The sequence below is a fragment of the Talpa occidentalis genome, unplaced genomic scaffold, assembly GCF_014898055.3.
Source record: "Talpa occidentalis isolate TD23 unplaced genomic scaffold, MPIMG_talOcc4v2.1 talOcc4.10, whole genome shotgun sequence".
NCBI classification, from domain to species: Eukaryota; Metazoa; Chordata; class Mammalia; order Eulipotyphla; family Talpidae; genus Talpa; species Talpa occidentalis.
In genome coordinates, this window is record NW_023600993.1 from 50381270 (window position 1) to 50395658 (window position 14389).

Below are 14389 nucleotides of genomic sequence, written 5' to 3' on the forward strand. Positions count from 1 at the left end.
CCACCTCTTAGAAAGATGTTCAGTGGTTACCCTGTCTATTGAATGCTGTTTCCTTACTTATTGTCCTTTCTCTATCTGAAATTAGGTGTTTAGTTTACACTCTTATTGTTTATTGTGAGGTCTCAAAATTTCCTTGGTATTATCATTGTAGCCCAAGAGTCTAAAAATTAATTGACATATAGTAGGAGTTCAACTAATATTAACTGAATGAATAAATTCAGTTTATGTATTTATTTTCAGTTTATTTATTGAATGAATGCATCCTCTGAAGCATTCACCAAGTGCTGGTTACAACCATGAAAAAATTTCTTTTGTCTGGAAGATAGATGATTCTTTGGAGGGCTAGGAAAGTGAAAAATAATATCTGGGTAAAATGTTGTCACTTTATGAAAGTGCAAGATTGATCTAGGAACATAATCCTCCAGCCTGCAAGAACAAGGCAGCAGAAAGATGAAGCTGAAACACAGAATTGAAAGGGTTGAAATTTTGTGGTTCTATTCTCACTGGCCAGGTTAAACTTCATGACCTCAAAATGGCGCTGGTAAAAATGAATTTTGGCCAAAGTTAGCTGATGACAAATTTGGCCACAGGGTCACAAGGCTGACATAACTTTAATGTAAACAACCCTCCATAGCCAGGGCAGTGTCCTTTTTTGTATGTGTCATTCCAAGGTAATATTTTAACGGGCTATAGCAATTTTGACCAGACATAAAATTATACAAGTCTTTAGCTAAGTTTAAACCACAGAAGATTTCAAGATATTCACCTGCGTATCAATTTGTGAACTCTTAACACTAGCCAGTTTTAGAAGATGACAAATCAATTCCCATTCAGCTACCTGTCCCAAGGTTAAAATATCTCAGAGGCACAATCACTAAGGCTCAGATGTAGTTTGGAACTTAGCAGTTATTGTTTTGAGTTAGAAGTATAATCTAATGAAGTGTGCAGTAATATCCTATGGTGAGCATCTGAACGTTAATCTGCTTGGAACAAGGCAATGGATCTCATACGACCTTGTCATCTCTATTGAATTTAACGCTCCCAGTGAACGCATTTCGAGTAGCCCACCGCAAATGAATGCGATCTATTTCGATTTTCATTCTTCCTCCTAATAGTTTAATACAGCTGAGTAACTTCTGGGACGTTGGTACAAATCAGCAGTGTTGCTCCCTGCTGCCAGTTATGAGCTGGTGCATGATGTAGCTAGAAATTGACCTTCATACAAAACTTCTCTATTTCTACTGCTTTTCCTAATTCCAAGAGGTGATTGAGAAAGCCAAGAGCTAATGCTCTCCTGAGGGTCTTCTTCCTGTAGCCAACAGAGGGCCTTGGCAGATGTAGGATGTGTGAGAAATGGGAACTGGAAACATCTGTTTCTTTTCATAATTAGAATTAAACTGTTCTTGAGAAGTGGTGGAGTGCTGTGGGTAACATTATGTAGTAGTTTCTGGCTTTAATATTTGGTAGAGCTGAGTGAGCCAGACATAATTCAATTCTGATCAATCCATTTTCCTAGAATAACTGTTTACTACCGAAGATAAGGCATGAGTGGTCTATTTTTTAGAATATTTGCATGAATTCCACTTCAATGACCCTTTTCAGTCGCTATCCAAAATGTGCAGAAAGAGTCTTTTTACCTCATCCAAGCAAATTTAGGTAATTATTTAACTAACATTGTTGCATAGGCAATTAGAGAATACAACTTTCAAGAAAGGGATTATTTATGGTAAGCTCTATTGAAAGTGAGTATGTCAGTCTAGAAAGAGGAATGAATAGCTTTGTCTGAAATAGCCCCTGTGGATTTTAAAGGGATATGATGCTTTCTAATTAAAAACTTCCATTTCTTCCTGATGTGAATTACTTTGTTTTATTTTCTCAGCAAAGCAGTTATAGTTCACTTACTGAAAAAAAAAAAAAGGGGGAAATGTTGCCTGAATCATTTATGGAGACTCTACTACGTGCTGGGTCACATGCTAGATATTACTGTTAAGTTTCATAAAATCAAGTCACTTTAGGGATGACAAGACTAAGGTTCAGACAAGTTAAGTGGACTTCCCAAGGTCCCATAGCACGTCAGTAGCAACAGTAGAATTTAAAGTCTAGTTCTTTGGGACTCTAAAGCCAGGGTTTTCCCACCATCCATCTATTATCAAATTTTGGGGCTGACTCGCTAAACAGAGAAGCAATTACCAAGGTAGAAAATCTGAAGCCATCACAGATAAAACTATTTGGTGCAGTTGTCACTGAAATAATTTGAGGATTATCTGTATACATTCTTAATATTCATGAGGAAAGTAACTCATGTCTGCTTATTCACTATTTTATTGCTAGTGTCTGGCAAGTGATGTGTGCTAAATAATTGGGTATGTGAAAGAATGAACAAATAAATGGCCCAGACGAACAGAGCTTAAAATACTTTCCAAATTGGGAAAAATTTATATTATTAGATATGGATAAGTTACACAAAAGTCAAAAGCAAGAAAGCAATGAAGAATGTCCCTAGTTCAGACTGTATCTCTGCCTAGATAATTAGACAACACTTTGCACCCTTGGCTCACTTCCAGTGACTTCTCAGAGACGTTTTCCTCAATCCTGTCTGGACTTTACCTCAAAAAGTAACCACTTGGCTTATTTCACTGAGCATGATCCCTTCCAGCCCCATCCGTGTTGCTGCAAATTGCGTGAATTTATCTTTTTTGATTGCTGAGTAATATTCCATTGTGTATATGTACCACATCTTCTTGATCCAGTCATCTGTTTTGGAGCATTTGGTTGTTTCCAAAGCTTAGCTATTGTAAACAGTGCTTCTATAAACATAGGGTGCAGGTGCCCTTTCAAATTAATATTTCTGGTGTCCTTTGGGGCCCTGATGCTGATTTATTTCCCTTTTAGAGCTTATCATCAAGACAATCTTGATTGTTCATTTGCTTTGGTATTCTTTGTTTCCTGGCTTTAGAATATGTACTAGCATCCTGTTTGTCTTCACCAGTGTATACTCAGTGCCCAGGTATACACTAGGTGCTTAGTAATTATTTCTTGAATAAATGAAAGCAAATCCTAAAAATTGGACTCAAATCAGGATTTTAGAAGTCAACATCTAAGAGAATGATCAAGGTCTAAACAGCTGAGTATAAATTAGTGTCACAGCACATACTGATCCCTCAAGTACTACTATCTCCCTGGACTAGGGAGAGCTATACCCACCCCTCTCTTAAGAGTTAGCTCACATATCAGCTCCTCCTCCCTACAGAGACTGCTTGGACTGAACTATTTCTATCACTTACAAGTTATTCTTAAGCAATTGAACACAGGGGTGTGACAGATTCTGCTGTATGATGACAACATCTTCTGACCTTGGTAAAAAAGGACCAGTGTCGAGTTGAGGCCTGGCTGGAGAGAACTGGGAATCCCTTAGAAGATGCAATGTTCTTCTTGTGTCTCTTAACTTCAGGAGGGTATCAGTCTCTAAGATCATCATCTTATCTCTGACCATTTTGGTTTTCCTTCATAAAAATCCTCTCTATGTTTTTAAAATCATCCCAATTTTAGGGGCCTCCCCTTGTGGCGCAGGTTGTTGAACGCAGCACTGTGAAGCTGTCTGCAGCCTCTGCAGCACTTGTTTAATCCTGGCTGGCCGGCAAGAATCCCACACGGCGCAGAAGACCCCTCCTGTCTCACCCACTGCCCCCCTCAGCAGTGTATTTCAGTCAGTCTGCCTGTTCTATTCCCAGCTCTGTCTCTGGTGGATCCTCTCACCCTCCCGCACATCTGGCCTGTACCCCAGTTCTTGTATGCATGAATAAATAAATCTTTAAAAAAATCCCAACTTTACAGAGGGAGAAATAGGGACTAGGAGAGGTTCAGGAGCCTGGTCCATAGTCACTGAGACAGGAAGTGATGCTGGAGGCACTGGAATCCAAGTTATTCTGACTTCAAGCATCATACTTTTCTACAATGACATGCAAAGCTATAAAATGCCACTTTTTGTTTTCACCCCAGTTTCAAGAAGGGGCTGGAGTGGCAGCCTTCAGCCCATGTCCTTTACAAAATATATTGTATGACTCTGCATTTTCCTTTAGCTTTATGTTCCCTAACAGAAGATGATGATAAATCTAATTAGTTTTGAGGTCAGGTCACAGTAAAGTGGGGGAATAGATGACTATAAAATCCCCAATATTGAATAGTCAACAGATAGTTTAGAAATGTTCCCCAGTGATGACTCACTTAAAGAGATCCAGCAGCAGGGGGTTAGCTCCTCTTGCAATGTAATCCACTTTTCTTTTCCCCAACCTCATTCCCCAGCCAGACAGATGGTTTCATCTTCCACTTCTGTCACCAAGTTTTCTCACCCCACAAGTCAATAAATGAGTCGAACCAAAGTAAATCTGATGTGGACTATCTGGGCTGATTCAGTATTAGGGCAGGAAATGCCTCTGCCAATCATTATTTGGGCTTTTCCTAAAAAATACTGCAGATTCGGGGAGAACCTGTTCAAAAAGGCACGTTCTGTTCTGTGAGGCAGTAAGGGAGATTAATCTAGTCCCGTATTGTTTTTGAGACTGTCTTTTTCTGGAGCCTGGTGGGTTAGAAAGAAATAGGAATATGTCAGTAGTGCATTACTCATGCAAAGAGAATTAATAATAATAATGATCATGGCTAATAATAATAATAACATTGAGCATGCTAACATTTATCAAGTGCCAGTTTGCCACATTTACATGATGACCTCTTCGTCCTCTCATCAACCTTCTGAAATAGGTAATATTATTCCCATTTCCATAATCTCAGAGATGTTAAGGAATTTTCCCAGGAGCACACTGCAGGAAAGTGGTAGGCATGAGACTTGAACCTTGATGCTTTACAGCAGTTCCTTTGCTGTGGGCGCTTTTGCTTCCTAGAGAACGTTTGCCAACATCTGGAGATATTTTGTAATCCAACATTATAAATGATCAACTTTTGGAAATCAATTCATCTCGATTCTGAAAGAATCAGTATAATTCATATTAGAGTATATTAATGACAAGTTCTTTCTTTTATGCACGACATATCCCTGTGAATCGCTCTTTTTCTTTCAGCATGACCTGGAAATCAGATATTCTAACTAATTAATATTCAGGAATGAAAGAGTAATTATTTCAGATATTTAAGAATTGAAATTACCTTCAGAAGTAATTTATTTGGTTCAACACCCTTATTTTATGGATATGGAGGAAAAGAGAAACCAACATTCTTGCACTATTTAAGCTTCCTTTGGAATCAGTGACAGAGCACTTTAAATTTTTTCCCTAAAATTTAAATAAAATTAAACATACTTAATAATATCAGATTTATATTTTATTCACTTTGTTAATGAGGGTTTTTTTAATATTTATTTATTTGTTTGTTTGTTTGTTTGTTTATACAAGTACTGGATACAGTCAGAAGAGCGTGAGGGTGAGAGAATTCACCAGAGCCAGAGTGGGGAACAGAACAGGCAGAGTGACAAAATATACTGCTGAGGGGAGCAGCAGGTGCAGCAGGAGAGGTCTGTGAGCCATGTGGGACCCTCGCCAGTGGCCAGGGATCGAACAGGCACTGCAGAGGCTGCAGGTAGTTTCACAGCCCAGCGCTCAACCACTGTGCACCAGGGGAGGCCCCTGTTAATGAGGTTTTAACCCATTTTAGAGTTAACTTTTGACTAATCTGTAGTGAATTGATCTGTAACATATAATAGCTTGAACAAGTGGGCTTTGGTGATTAGATATTTCTAATGCTAACTGTACCATTTACTCTCTCACTTTAGATAATCTATTTAATTTCTAACATTAAAATTCTTTTTTTTTTTTTTTTTTATAGAGGCATGTTTTCTTTCTTTATTTGTTTGTTTGTTTGTTTTGTTTATACATGCACTGGGTACAGTCAGAAGCACGGGAGGGTGAGAGAATTCACCAGAGCCAGAGCAGGGAGCAGAGCAGGCAGAAGGACCGAAGTACACTGCTGAGGGGAGCAGCGGGCGGCAGGAGAGGTCTGCGCGCCATGTGGGACCCTCCTCCGGTGGCCAGGGAGCAGCCGGGGATTGAACCGGCGCCGCAGAGGCCGCGGGCAGCTTCGCAACCCGATGCTCAACCGCTGCGCCACCGGGGAGGCCCACTAACATTAAAATTCTTAATGGCAAAATGGGAACAATGATACCTACTCCCTTAATTAAGATCATTTTTATGTGTGCCATGTGATAAATCCAATATATATGGTAAAGATCGTTTACTCCTTGAACCAATTCACTTATTTCTCTAATCAACAAATATGTATTCTGTCCCTTCAAAGTCCTGCATGAAGCTACTTTTTATTAGCTGTATATATTTACTGTTTTTAGAGGATTTGATTTCTTCCCATCCCTTTCCCCAACTTTTTAATATGAGGAATTTCCAGACTTGTCATTTTCAGATATTTTTGAGCCTCCTTAAATCCCAAAGCCTGCTGAGAATCTGAAACCCTCCATGCATAAGCACATGGATCATAAATTCCCATTCACTGGGTAAATATTGAGAGCTTCTCCCCCTACCACATTTTCAGGGTGAGGTTTTGTGATGCTAAATCAGTGATTTTCAACATTTAAAATACCGGAAACGTTGAACACACATGGAAGCAATTAAGAGATTGAAAGCAACAATAAATGTTTGTGATAATTATAGTGTAATTCTATTAAATAGGATGATACTACATAGTACCCACCAAAAGAACCATTTTTGACAGAACTTCAACCCAACGCAGATTGTTTTAGAATAATTTACCTCTCTAAATTTCCTAATACCCACAAAGAAAAATTCTTGGGTAGTCTTAGAAACCCAAGCGTTTTTCTTTGCTTTGACATTATATCATGATTAGCTTCTTCTTACTGCCAGCGAATTTTATAATCATATGTACCTGAAGTTACAACAAAAATTAGTTGTATACACCACACTGATCAAAATTTGAAAGCAAACGTGAAGAATTCCTAGAATACCAGTAATACTGTGACATTGCTTCTGAATCACTAAAATAAAGTGTCACTAGACTTCTGATTTTTATTTCAAACAGCAATAATTGTTTCTATGATAGTACCGCATAGACTGTGATCTTGTCAGTATACAAAACTTCCAGGCTAGCATCAGATCAAAATTTTACAGAATCAAAGAAAACTCTGATATTTCCTCACAGCTGTCTGTGTTAGTCATTGTATCCAGACAGGTCTGTGTTTTATGGAAAGATTTCCTGGAAAGAAACCTCTTACAGATCCAGACTAATAATCACATTCTAAAGTTCTAATGCACATAACATGAAAAAATAATTTATAAACTTAAGATAGCCAATGAATAATGCTTCCAATTGCCACTGTGTTCCTCTAATAAAGATGCTGACAGCTCGTTCAACAATTGTTTCCTGAAATAACTATGGTTCCAACATGTAAAATAGTAATGCAATACAGAAATAAGAAGTTACTTCAGCAGTCCCAATGAACTGAGTCCCTATATTTTGATAGCCATTTTTGCTCTATTATCTATCAGCAGTATTACAAAAAAGTACCATTCAAGTATCCTTCCTTATCCAGTCATCTTAAAAACTTGATATAACATGTTCTAAATCATCCTCTTTGGTCTATCTATAGGATATACTTCCCGAGCATTGTTCTAATATTAGTAGCAAGAAAAGCATTTATTGAGAATTTTTTGTAGAAAGTGCTTCACCTGCATTATTTTATTATTTCTGCTCAGCAATCCTATTAGTTAGACCTGGTTTATCAACACAGACCTCAGATATACAGAGGTTAGGTAACATGTCTCAGGTTATCAATAATCTGGGAATTGGAGCTAGGAATTAGATCACAGAAATTTGGAATTAGATCACAGATATCAAAAAGGATTGGATTTTCCACAGTTTAACTGGCAAACCTTTATTTCTTATTCACCTATGTGCCATGTGTTAACTCTAGAGAAATCAATCAAGGCCACCAGAACCCAGATATGGAAATAAAAGGAAAACTTAATAGAAAAAGTCAAATCACTACCCTGGGAAAGAATACTTACTTATCAGGCTAGAGGAGAACTAAACTCACAGAGCAGGATTTGGTCCTTGCTCTGCCTCCAAACCACAACCCCCTGTAGTATATCTCGACTTGCTCACCCAAGATAGCATAAAAATTACTGGTCACAATTCTTTAATCTTCTATAGTAGAATAGATAGTCACACCTCTACCATGACCACATGGTAGGATGGAGACATTCCCCAGTCCTGGACTTTGTACTTGCTACATAAACGATTTTGATAACAGGCAACTATGCTTTGATGATACAAGCATAACATGAATTGTGCTCTCATCATTGATCTCCTCTTGCATGAAAATAGCATGCTTTGATAGCACCTGCCCTTTTACCCAGGACCACAGAACAAAACTGTGGCCAACCCAAAACATAGAACTAAAGCAAGCTGACCCATAGTTGGAGGCAAAGCTCCCCAGATAACCACAGCCTAGAGCAACTAAGCCATTGACCCAAGTGCATCATAATAAGTGCCTGTTATTTTAAATTTCTGAGCATGGGAGTAATTTCTTCCATGACATATAGAGGTCACAGCTGACTGATAACACCAGTGCAAACATAACTACAAGTTTTCCAGTTTCTATGTAAATTCATAGGCAGTGTCTTAGGATTCTCTTCTAGAACTTGCTGAGTATCCTAACCCAGTGATTTCAAATGTGGATGTGTCAATCGTTTTGCAGGGAAAAATAAGGTGCTAAAGTTAATGTGCTTAGGGTAGAAATTCTGACTGATCAAAAAAAAAATACCATTGAAAAGCTTACAAAGTATTCCCCAATTTCAAGTCCATGATGTTGTATACATGACTCCATAATTATAGGCCTTTCAAAGTTTGAGATCTCTTGAAGAAACAAAAGTCTCTATGTAGAAGCCTAGACATTAAAACCCTTCAGCTTTTAACATAATTGGAAAATCTTAGTGATACATGAAATAGGTGACGAAATATGTGGAAAAGCTCTACAATGCTCCTACTTATTTAAAATTATTGCCATTTTTTTCATTGATACTCCCTAACATTCACCTATTTGAGGAGGTGGTAAAGTAGAATCTGGATGTTGGAGGCAGGTAGGGCTGGGGAAATTTTAGGTCTAAATTCAGTCAGTAGATTAAACACATACATGCTCCATCTCCACCATAGTTTCTATTTTACCTGATAAACCCAGGGGGGAAATCAAGTAATAAATAAGCAAATTCTCTTTCATATTCCCAAAGTCCCTGCATTAAGTTCAGTGTTTCATCTAAGGAATTGTGTGGGGACTAAAGCATAGACACATTAAAAAGATACTTGGAGAATCTTGAACTTTGCCTCAACTTAGAGAATAATACCTAGAAATCCTATCCTCAAGTCTATGGAATGGTCACTGAATAAATTAAACAATTCAGCAAACATCTGTGGAAAAATTGAAGTCAGGCCCCATGTGGGTAGATGCTGTCTTAGTATGACACTTTAACCTTCTGGAACAGAGGAAACAATATAGCTAAAATCTCCAAAAGTCACTCTTTGCATTTCAAGAACTGACATTTTACTGAGGTTATTTCCTTCCTATTTTTTTCAGTGTCCAAAGGTTTTTCTTCACTGGATGATTAGTAAGGACACATGAAAGTCTGTGTATGTGTTTGTGTGTGCTGTGTGCAAGCATGATGGAATATTTTATGACCCAATTTGGACATGTAAAAAAGTTGAGTGTCAGAAATTTATCTTGATCATTTACTTGTCTGAGAAATTCAAATACTTTGGAAGTTTTGACATAGACAATAAAATGTGCTAGGGAATGTCACCTAACCAATGGAACTCAAAGAATCTTCCATGTAAGACACTATCCCCAGAAATATCAAGAATGGACTTGGTGGGGAGGGGAGGTAGCTTCCAAAGGAATTTACAAACCTTTCATCAATTTTATCTCATTTGTACAAAAAATAGGAAGAAGGTAGTTTAGAGGTTATTACAAATTCATAGTTGATGAAATTAAGTCTCAGAGCAAGTAATTCACACCTCAGTGTGAGAATAAGAATTAAAACCAGGCCTTCTACTCCAAGTTCAGTACTCTTTCCACTGGACTATAGGAGTATCCTATCTAGCAAAATGTGTGGGGCCAACAATTTTTTCATGACCAAGATCATGCTTGCCTTAATGATGAGTTTCTCCAGTCTAAAAATCACTTTTTATCTAAGTATAACTAATTATTATAGAATTCTATATTGAACTTTTGGAAACACACCCATTTGTGCCGGCAAGAATTCTGCCTCTCTTTCAGCGTGCAGTTCAAACATTCAAAACCTCCTTCATGAAGACTTTTGAGAGCCTGTCACTTCCCACCAACCAGATATAATTCTTTCCTATTTGAATGGTCTGTGGGCTCTGTGTTTCCCCTTGAGTCATATGTGCACTTGATTTATAAGCATTTGTTTTTAGACTGAAGACATCATTTGTGTGTTCACACATTTACCACCAGTCAGTCCTCTTTCCTTTTGCCAACACCTCACAATTCACATTAGTTTTAGCTTTAAACAAGAAAAAAATAGCCAAGCTCTATCATTCTCTTTAGAAAGAAGGGATTAGTATGCCATCCCTAAATTAACTCCATTTTCTCTCATATAAACCCTGAAATCAGAAAGATAAGATCACCATGCAAAAGTCCTTGAGACTTTTCTTGATAGTCCATAGCTTATGAAATGGAAAGACCCTGGGCTGTAGATTGGAATGAACCTAACTTTAAATCCCAGTTACGTATTATTCTAGTGAAGGTTGAGCAAACTACCTAATCTTTCTTTACCTCCATTTCCTCCTCTGAAAAATTCACACAGTTGTATAAAGAATAAGCAAGTCAAGATATGTGATCTTCTTTGTATGGCACCTGACACACTAAGTTAAATGGTAGTTGCATTGTTGTTAGTGGTGTTGCTTCTATTTTTGCTACTGTTCTTAATCATAAAATATCTGGCCCATACAACCCCCTAGGAAACATTATCTATAATGCCCTTTTTACTCATAGCCATCTTTGCCTTCTCTCCTTTCCAGCCCACACCATGAGGCTACCAGCAGGTTTCTGATGCTATATATGAATAGTAAATATTGGAACCAGAGTGTTAATTTTACCTAGCCTTTGTTCCAGCCTTCCCACTGACCTGCCTTCTAGATGGATGGACTGGAACAGAAATAAGAAGGCAATGTTCTTTTTGTAGATCACCTACCTAAGGGAATTGTTTTCAGTCTTTAGAGAACATTGAACTATACCTCAAGCTCACAGTAACTCTCAATGAGAAAAATCATTCATGGGAAACGGGGAGACAACTGAACATCAAAGCCAGACTGAACTATATAACTGGTCCCCCTCCAACTCTTTCAAGAATAGGAAAGCAGCAGTTGAAAGCCCAGAGTGGTAGAATGGGGAATGGGGATCAAGCTGAATAACCACCCTGGCATGTAAAAGGCATGGATATGTTGAACTCAAACTTTCATTTCAAAAAGTGGTGCAACCTAAGTCAAATATTCTGCCACAGAGGCAACTTTTCATACCTTAAACTACTTGTCATTGTCATATGAAACCTGCTAGTCCACATTAAGAGACTGTTGAAGGGAAATTGAAAATGTTGAAGATGATGAATAAAGTTACCTTGCCGGGGAAGTCTCTGAGCCACAGCTTACGTCTCCCACCCCGCCTCCCTCCCCCACATTTAGTTTATCTTTAAGGCCTTTTAAGAATGGATTGCTGGCTTCTAAATGTAGCTGATTATTTGGCTGGTTATGCAGAAGTTGCTATTTTGGACTCCCTCTGAGTTTCTGGCTTTCTGATGGGAAATTTAATAGCTCATTAAATGGCATTCCCACTCATTTTTTTCCAGCCTTACTTTCTGCATTTTTAATGTGTGCTGAGGAATTTGGAGATGTACCCTCATCTCTTTAACAAATAATGCTGGTTAAAAACAAGTCTCAATCCAGAACAGAGGAAAGGATTTTCTTTTCAACAATGTAAATTGAGTTCATAATAAGTATATGAAATATTACCGAAATAGTGCTATATAATTTCCAAACTTTGTCAAATACATGATCTCATTCATTTTCACAAATTAGAAAAATATTTTCCCATTGAAAAATAGATTTTTAGTTCCTACAAAGTATCAGGCATTTTGCTAAAATTCTGGGTCTGATATTCTAGATAATATCATTTTTCTCTTCAATTTTAGATGAGGAACTGGGTTTTAGAACTACCAGGTGACTTTGTCAAATTGCAGGTTAGTGAATCGAGGTCCTCTGATTCCAAATCCTATGTTGATTTCTAATCAAGAAATGTATAGATGAGGGCCTCCCCAGTGGCGCAGCGGTTGAGCGCTGGTTTGCGAAGCTGCCCGCGGCCTCTGCGGCTCCAGTTCGATCCCCGGCTGCTCCCCGGCCATAGGAGGGTCCCACATGGCGCGCAGACCTCTCCTGCCGCCCGCTCCTCCCCTCAGCAGTGTACTTCAGTCCTTCTGCCTGCTCTGCTCCCTGCTCTGGCTCTGGTGGATTCTCTCACCCTCCCGCGCTTCTGACTGTACCCAGTGCATGTATAAACAAACAAACAAACAAATAAGTAAATAAATAAAACATGCCTCTATAAAATAAATAAATAAATAAATAGATAGATAGATAGATAGATAAATAAATAAATAAAAATTAATTAAAAAAAGAAATGTATAGATGAGTGGGGGTATTAAAGATTGCACAATTCAATATTTTTACTTTATACATGAGAAAAACAAGATTCTGCTCTAGGTTACAATTTACAAATAGTTGAATGGGAGTGAGAACTCAAGTACCCTAACATCCAATGTGTTATTTTTAATCAAAAAGCGTAATTTAAATGTATTGCATATTTTTAGGTCTTTTCTAAACTCCATGCTCTTCATTGAAGGACACCCTCTAAAATTCTTTCTCTAACTCATATCCCCTCAGAGTACCTGATTTTAAATATAAAGAAAGACAAGGAAATTGATGATGATAATGATTAACATTCATAGCAGGAACATCTTATATCCCGATATAGAAGTTATTGAATAATGGATTTGATATACCCAAGAGTATAGGTAGTTAAAGGACTTCACACAAAGTGTTCACAAACTCTTAGTAGAGTGTCTGGTATATGGAAGCCACTTAAGCAACATTTTAGGAAGGGAGGAAGGGAAGGAGAGAGGAAGGTAAGGGCAGGGGGAAGAAGAGGCTAAGAATTTTTATGTTTTGTTTTCTTCTAAATCCCCAGTGCCCAGTTTAGGGCACTGCAGATATCAGTTGGTTGAATCTGTGGATGCAGATCTTGTTGACAGTAAAGCCAACTATAAGGGATTTGAGATTCTCTGGATTTTGGTATGGGGGGAGTAGGGTCTTAAGACCAAATCCCAGCAGTTAAGTTTGGGGGAAGTCAAAATTTAAGTGCAGATTTTCCTCCATAAATGTGTTAGTGCCCTTAATCCCTTAATTGTTCAAGGGTCAACTTTGTACTATTTTTTTCTTTCTGAGCTGGTTTTGCCTTATCTCCATCTAGCATATCCCTCCTTATCCTTCAGAGTCCAAGGAGAAATGTCCCTTCCTCAGTGCAACTCTCTTTAATTTTATTCTCAAAGCCTTCTCTTTTTGCCTCCTTACAGTCTGTATACCCTTCTTGACACTTATATCAAGTGCCAGAACATATTTATTTGTGTGATTGGCTACTTAATAAACTCTATAGAAGGAGGGACTGTGTTTATTATTTCACCACTGTGGCCTGGCTCATGATGATGGCTTAAGCAGATATCTATTAGATGCATATATTAATGGCCTACTAAATCCTTTAAAATCACATGTTATCAGTGTGTTAGTTCTGCCCTGTGTTTATATCTCTAGGATGCAGGCACTTCTCTTATTTATCTTTGTCACTCCCACAGTGCCTTTCATGGTACTGAACAAAGCAAATGTTCAGTAGTGTTTATAAAAGAACCATCCCACAGGGAAATCGAATATTGTGTTATTACTGATACCAAGGGACAGCTCTATTCAACAGAAGCTTCTAACATCCTCAATCCAACTAGAATAATTCTCTGTCTCCCTGCCTACTTCATTAAGAATACTGAAATATCTAAGAGTTTTGCATTGGTGTTTAAAGCGGTGCTGGTGAATGTTATTTTTATCTATTTTTTATTGTAGTGACATCAGTTGGAAACATTCTCTATGAGTTGGAGATGTAAGATCTCACCTCCAGGTATTGCTACCGCACCACCCTCACCCCCAAAACCCTAGCCCATTCCGCTCTCTCCCTATTTTGTTCTCTCCCCTTCCCCACTCCTTGATAATGTTATTTTAATCCTGGTGTCATTAGACTGAAAAATCT

At 38.0% G+C, this 14389-nt stretch overlaps 1 protein-coding gene across 2 annotated transcripts in view; it reads left to right on the top strand.

Moving 5' to 3' along the window:
* TAFA1 (TAFA chemokine like family member 1) overlaps window positions 1-14389 on the top strand; it is an 856565-nt gene that overhangs the window by 709491 nt on the left and 132685 nt on the right. Inside the window, exon 5 of one of the 2 annotated variants that reach the window (XM_054695451.1) lies at window positions 14206-14230. The exons of the other annotated variant lie outside the window; for it this stretch is intronic. Coding sequence (XP_054551426.1) covers window positions 14206-14208 — 3 coding nt within the window. The 3' untranslated portion in view covers window positions 14209-14230. Of the gene's footprint in view, window positions 1-14205; window positions 14231-14389 lie in introns of those variants that run through there. 2 annotated transcript variants of the gene reach the window in all.